This window comes from Elaeis guineensis, chromosome 12 (genome assembly GCF_000442705.2).
Source record: "Elaeis guineensis isolate ETL-2024a chromosome 12, EG11, whole genome shotgun sequence".
NCBI classification, from domain to species: domain Eukaryota; kingdom Viridiplantae; phylum Streptophyta; class Magnoliopsida; order Arecales; family Arecaceae; genus Elaeis; species Elaeis guineensis.
This window is the reverse complement of record NC_026004.2, coordinates 20444097-20451497: the sequence shown is the minus strand read 5'-3', so window position 1 is coordinate 20451497 and position 7401 is coordinate 20444097. Positions and strand designations below refer to the sequence as shown.

The 7401-nt window shown below is 36.9% G+C and overlaps 1 protein-coding gene across 2 annotated transcripts; it reads right to left on the bottom strand.

Moving 5' to 3' along the window:
• Positions 1-365: 365 nt before the first annotated feature.
• Positions 366-5947, bottom strand: LOC105054727 (uncharacterized). Of its 2 annotated transcripts, none has more exons than XM_010936298.4 (4): positions 5607-5947; positions 5331-5443; positions 3927-4096; positions 366-1042 (listed from the first exon to the last, which is right to left on the bottom strand). In XM_010936298.4, exons 1-4 carry the CDS (start codon positions 5641-5643, stop codon positions 559-561), a joined length of 804 nt encoding a protein of 267 aa, XP_010934600.1. In that variant the 5' UTR covers positions 5644-5947; the 3' UTR covers positions 366-558. The 2 variants fall into 2 exon arrangements, with proteins under 2 accessions (XP_010934600.1, XP_010934601.1); XM_010936299.4 differs by having other exon boundaries at positions 5331-5438; positions 5607-5625.
• Between the last annotated feature and the right edge of the window lie 1454 nt (positions 5948-7401).

Below are 7401 nucleotides of genomic sequence, written 5' to 3'. Positions count from 1 at the left end.
ACTAGGTCCAGGTGAAATTAGCCCTGCGACCCTCCATGCCATGCTTTTTGCTGCATGGGTGCTAATAATTCCGCACCTACAATAATTTTAAGTTCCTCGAGCACCCGATGTGATTCAAATTATGACATGCATATGAAAGGTGAGAATGGCTTGGCCACGAAATACCATCAAATGGTTTTGTTAGCATTCATGACCTCTTGATTGATAACTTTTGCAAAGTAGCTCAAGTCAGTTTATACGTGAAATAAAACAATCCTATAAACAGATAAATTACCAGAGTGAAATAGGTTCTTCCATGATGCTTCATCCACAACCTGCACAAATGGAGTGAGGTCCAGAAACATCCTCACCAGGGTTGCACAAAATTGAAATTTCAATCAGCATGTCCTTATTGAAAAGTGCAAATAATAAAATAAAATACAGCTCAAATCTGTTATATACTGAACTGGAATTAAAAATAAAACAAATTTTTATATCAGAATATAAAAAGAAAATACAGAAGGGAAACATTAATATATGAAGAAACTGTCATACATGCAGTGACAATTAGAATGGGATTCAATCACCAGACCCAGAGAACCTATGGCGATCTTCAGGCTCTTGAAGCCATTCTTCCAATTTAGCTTCTCGTTCAGATTTGAACTTATCATATATTTCCATCATGGATGACATATCATGACCATAAAGACTTTCACCAACAGTATCTGCTTCATCAAGTCGATCATCTGAGACGGGGCTTGATAAAGGCAATTCCTCACCTTCTGCATCTGGAAGCCTTGAGAGAGCACCAATATTAACCGCTGATGGTGATCGAGTTGAGGATGGCACTAATTGCTCGTTCTGGGGGCCTTTTGGCACTGTACCAGGTTGGCCCCGCCTGAAACCAGCAGCCTTCTGCTTTGCTGAGTTGAAAACAGCTGAAAGATAACCACGGCTGCTTCCTCCACTCTGCTGACCACTGCTAATGTCATAATTGAGAGTGTACTGTGTGCCTGAGCTAGCTCTACCTGCCTCAAACCCCCAACTAGGGTTTTGGATTAACCTGATAACAGCTACTTATCAGCTATTGGAAGAAGGTAAATGTTTCAAAATGTCATTACTTTCTACCTATGCAACTGTGAGCTAAATATTAATGTGCAGGGATGCAAGTCCGAATATTTAGTCCCATGAAAGATTTAGCAATTAGCAAATTAGGTTTCAAATAAAAGAGGCATGCTTTCGCTTGATTACTCTGTAATTTACATTGCAAGAAGAAAAGCAGACTCATACCATCAAGCATGAACCTACAATCAAATTGAGGGATTTGGGTTGCAATCAAAACCCTTCCCCAACACCTTAAAGCTGAAAACTACATCTTAAATACAAAAATAACCCAAAATTCTTTGTATACAGCATAGTGGAGTGGATGAGGTAGTTTCATGACTGGTACCACGACAACACATCACCCCACCAGTATCATGCTTCATGGCTGTCTTTGCTAGTTACGTGAGATGAACCTGGTAATGGATGAGGAGATCTACAAGTCCACCAGGCAGTTGATGTGCCACTGAGGTGAGGATACTTTATGATAAGTTTACAATAATGTATTAAGTATCAATGACTTGTCTTTTAGCAGTATTAACTTGAAAGTTTACCAAGATTTGTCATGTGTTTACATTAACACACATTTCAATTGATTAAGGCTACATAAAATTAAAAGAACATTTTAATGCATCTAAAGTAGCCTACCTGCTCCAGAAGTGAGCTTACAAAATCAAGAAATAATTAGAAAAAAATTCACCATGCTAGTTAAAAATTTGCTATGCCATTGTTGGCCAGATAAGTTCAAGCTACCCATTCTGTGTGTGCAGGCATGTCACAGCACCTGCTCCTAAATCCTTGGTAGGCATCGTTTGGTTTGAAGTAGCGAAAATGCTATAGGTTCAAGCCAACTTCACTTGTAAGTAGACCTCAAGTTCGATTAAGTTGATGTTCTTCGTCTTTTAATATCATTACATAACCCTAACAAGCTACTTAAAAATCACCGCCTCTATGATACACCTAAGTAGAACTTATTCAACATTGATGGAAACCACTTTGTAACAACTTCTTATAGCTTTATCATCACAGTACTATATTGTGTTTTCTAAATGTAAGAAAACTTCATTTTCCTTTAATCATGGTTTTTATTGAGCCATGAACTTGGCTGAAATACTAGCATGTCTTAAATTGGTGCATTCATGAAAATGCTTGGCTTGTACTTGTACAAACTAATGTATCTTGTGATATCAGCTGATACAATATAATATAGTAGCTGGAATTTTTATTCTCTGTTATTGATCTTATTATGTTTTTTGTAATCACAGAATATTAAAATTGATGAATAAAGGAATAGTCCATCCCCTACTCACCATGTTGATCGATATTTTGATACCTCAGTTATTATATATCAAACAAGACATCTGTAAATCTCAATCACCTAAGTAATTCTTTGGCTTTCCATCTGAAAAAATATAAGCCAAATCTCAATTCATCATGGCATCAGTTGCCAACGATGATTGCCGACGTCCAAGCTTAGAAATTGGAGTTCTAGTACACATGATTCCAAACCTTCTAAAGGCTAAAGTGTCCTATTTTCTCTTTTGTTTCATTATTATTCCTTCCCTCTTCACCATGGTTGGCCGTACAATGGGTGGTTCGGGGCTTGTTGCATTGAACCAATGGGGAACTAGGATGCTTCACCCTGTCCGCTTGGCAAACAGACTGAACCCAATTAAAAAGGCTCCTCCAATTCAAGTAGGCCAGTCCCCACCCTTGGCAGCTCATGCAAGAGAAGCAACCCCCCCTGCATCCTCCAAAAGTCTTCAAAACCCATCCATCATCGTTGCCCCATCATGGATCCCCCCTCCTCTGGCCCCTTCGCTGCCTCCTCCAGCCCTCCCCCCCTCTCTCTCCTCCCTCACTCTTCCCTCGTGTAGACCCTTTGAAACCCTTGCCTCTCTCGTTCCTCCACTAGCCAGCCAATGTATGCCTCCTCCTTTAGGCCTTTCTTCCATTCCCCATCCTTCCCTGGCTACAGTTGCTGGACCTGAGAGACCAACCGGTGCTGGTAGGTCAGTGGATCCATGCCTCCAAGCATCTCTCCAGCCTCTATATGGATCGATCCCACCTCTAGGTGAGCCCCCCCATCTCTCTCCCCCTTTCTCCCCCCGTCTACCCCTCCTCCTCTCCCTCCCCGTGGTTCCAAAACACTGTGATTCAATATGGCATGAACCAGTACCATCCCATACCAGTCACCGGCCAGCACGCCTGTTGGTACCAATTTTGCCATCATTGCCCTTATATTCTTTTTCGGATGTTAAAACTGAAAAGAAATTCACATACTGCTCCAAATATCTTTCTAATTCATGGAGAAAAATTCAGATTTAAATAGGGTACTAGGTTAAGCCTTACAGGACTCAAATGATCTCTTCATACCAGCTCACATCGGCTAGTAACAGATGTCCAAAAACCATTTGAGCTGATAAATCTGGTACCAGCCTGTATCTCAGCCAGCAGTCACAAAGAAATACCAAACCCATAATAGCTAGTATCAATACAAACTAGTGCATCAGCATGACTACAAGCTTACAGTGTTCATTATTCAATACCTAATCTTCAGACAACTAATCATAATGTGGTAAAGAATGCATGTCCATGGACAGAAGGCAATCACTTTTGAGGTTGAGGACATTATCTCCTTGAAATGATCAAATCTACCCAACTTGAAGGTTCAGATACAGTGTCAAAAACAGCGGTGTCAGGAAACAATCATTGCGGACTGATGACAAAAAACTCTTAACAGTCCATGTAATCTGCACATATAGTCTCTTTATTGTTATAAGAAATAAAGATTAAAAACACTAACCAAAATGAGGCTTTTCTGAAAGACAGCAGCAGAGTCATACCCCCTCTTTGGTTTGGATGTTGACATGATATGTAGAGACTTGTTGATGTCCTTAATCATCTCATCAGCAATAGGAAGCCCATATTCTGTCATTGACCTCACCACACATATAGAATCCTCGATGTCTTCAGTTTGCAGGGTTACCTCATGAATCTCTTCCACAACTTTGTCCTAAATGATATCACCACATTGTCTTATATTTCTAATGGGTATGGGCTTGAGATTTTATAAAATGTAGTACAGATAAATCTAATGTAGTCAGCATATGAGCATGTAAAGAATTCAATGGTTCATCAACACATACAAGGAACATCCAGAAAGGTAATTGCAGGATGAACTATTGAGCTCATCAGACATGAACAACAAACAAAACAAATTCAAGAAATATGATAGGAATTTATCATGTGGACCAAGCAGAAACCAAAATATGCTGTAGTAAGATGTTAAAAAAAAGGAAAATAAGTAAAGTGTTATACGATATTACTATAACATATAACATGTGAAACACATATGATAAGATATATCATTGTGAATAATACAAGAAATGAATATGACAAGTTATAGCATTTTGGGTCCATGGTGCTTCACAGATGCACTACTACATGAATTTGGTTAGCATGAGATCCAGATCATTGATAGCCAGAAAAATTGTTTGGGTTAGTACCACTCCTAAGGTCAGTCACAGTGGAAATTCATCACTCAAAAAAAAGTCTTTGTTGCAAGATTTCAAAGAAGACAGTAAATTCTCATCTTTTGTGATATAAAATTTTCATGTTTGACCACAATGTCAATTGAAAGAAACCTTCCAGATGTCATTCAATTATACTACATGACAATAGTCAGGCTATTCATATGATGATGGTTAATAAGATCAACTCCATAATCATCCATTCAAGCACCAACAATTCCATAATCATCCATTCAAGCACCAACCAAAGTATACTTCCCCTACTAGAATGCAGTTGCTATGCCAAGTAGTATCACAAACTTTCTTCTCTGCCAGGACCAATCATTTCCAATAGTTAATCCTTGTTCCTTAAATTTCCCAATCACTATGCCTTAATAACCATTAATCAGCTCAACAAGTAGTTTAAAATGTAAACCCTGAGCGTACATCCCCAATCTCTTAAATGCAAGAACGCAATTACTCAGCAACATCAGTTAGAAACCCCCACATAATTGCGCTCAACAACATCAGTTAGAAACCCTCACATAATTGCGCTCGGCAACATCAGTTAGAAACCCTCTAGGCTTTCTGTCTAAGCATACAATTACAACCAGTCGAATTCAAGAATTACATCGTTACGGACATCACCAGACGAAACAATAAAAGAAGACAATCTTATAAATCACAAAGCAAGGGGAATTAGAGCAGGATAAGTAGTAATAGCAGCAGCAGGAGTACCTTGACGTTGAGGAGGTAGGGCATGGAGGTCTGGGCATGCTGCTGGACGAAGAAGAGCCCCATCGAGGGTTCGTTCGCCAAATACTTTATCATCTCATCCACTCCTTCCTTCACTGCCCCAACCCCCGCAAAAAAAAAAAAAAACAACAAAAAAAAAAGTTCAAGAAATCATACAATTAAAAAAAAAGAAAAAGAAAACAAGAATCCAACTCTAAACCCTAAACTCGTGAATGAAAATTCCGTAAGAGAATAGAAATAGGTATGAGGGGTGGGTACCGTTCAAGAATCCGTCGACGGTCGAGAATCCGTGCATCTTTTTGCCGGAGAGCAACAGGAGCTCATCACTGATGACTCGGGTGAAGAAGATAAGGCGTTGGATGGGGCGGTGGGTGGATTAGGTAAGTCGCCAGGAGGAGGAAGAGGGAGGCAGGGCAGAGGACAGCGTGGGAGTTGGAGTTGGGCGTCACTCGACTAATGATTGGAAGTATGCGATGGGGGCGATGGCTCGATGGTGTGGCGAGGCGGGGAAATCTCCGTGCGGCAGCGTTTGCATCGGATCCCTCCAGCCTGACAGACAGTCCGCCTACGGGACAAGCACGCCGCGACGCTCGTGCCGAACGGGTTGGTGGCGTGACCCGCTTGTTATTATACCACGTGGCAAGAGAATGGTTGTCCGCATATTACATCACAGGAGCCCATGGGACTGTAGACTGAGAGCATCACGAGTCCTAATCAGATGTAACCGGCACTCAACCTCCGTACTGTAAAAATTTAATTGATAATAAAAATAATATTTTATATTAAAAATTATTTTCATCAATTAATTTCATTACGAGATTAAAAATAATCTCTAAAAATACTTCTTTTCAAAGATAACTTCTCAGATCAGTAAAACTTGATAAATATTTATGTATCGCTTTACGATTATTATTATATAAATAAATAAATAAAATATTTTTTATTTTTAAAATATTATATAATAATTTAAAATATTTTTTAATTTTATCATATTATTTTTATTTTTATTTTTAAAAAATATAAAAATAAAAAAATAAAATTTGATATGTGGTGTTGTAGAAGATTATTCCATAATCTTACGTGTTAATACGGAATGTCATCCCTAATATCCGTATATCGCTTTACTATTATTATATAGATAGATTAAAATATTTTTTTATTTTTTATCATACTATTTATATTTATATTTTTATTTAAAAAATATAAAAAAATAAAAAAATAAAATTTGATACGTGGCAAATCTCCTGTACCCATATATCTCTTTACTATTATTATATAGATAGATTAAAATATTTTTTATTTTTTTATCGTACTATTTATATTTATATTTTTTATTTAAAAAAATATAAAAAATAAAAAATAAAACGTTATTTTTAATATCCGTATATCACTTTGCTATTATTATATATATATAGATAAATTTAAAGTATATTTTATTTTTGATCATACTATTCATAATTTTATTTTTTTTAAAAATATAAAAAAATAAAAAATATAATTTAATATGTGACACTTTGAAAGATTATAGTATAATCTTACATATCAATATAAAATGTCACTCTTAATATTTATATATTATTTTATTATTATTATATAGATTATATTCTGTATACATCTTTGCATACAAAAATATGGTTGAAAGCTCTGTTTTTTTTTTTTTTTTTTTTTTTTTGTTAAGTAAAATGGTGGAGAGCCTTGTTATTTTCTGTAGGAGGCATCTATCAAGAAAAGAATCCTTGTAGGACTACTAATCTAGCATGCTGTCTTTTACTTTAAAGAGGATAGGAAAAGAAAATAAAGAAAAACTAAACACATTCCATACTTTTTCTCAAAACAAGTCATTTTCAGCTAAAAATTAGAAACGTTTTTAGCAAGGCATAGGGTTACAGGAAAAAAGTTACACAACGGACATGGAGATTTCAACGGGAAAGAATTTTTGTGCCGGCAGCGGTCGTTGAATCGGAACTTCGAAGGGAGCCATATGAGAATTTGGTGTTATATTAGCACTTCTAACTCAAAAATTACTCCAAATCTGTGACATGTAATAGGTCAC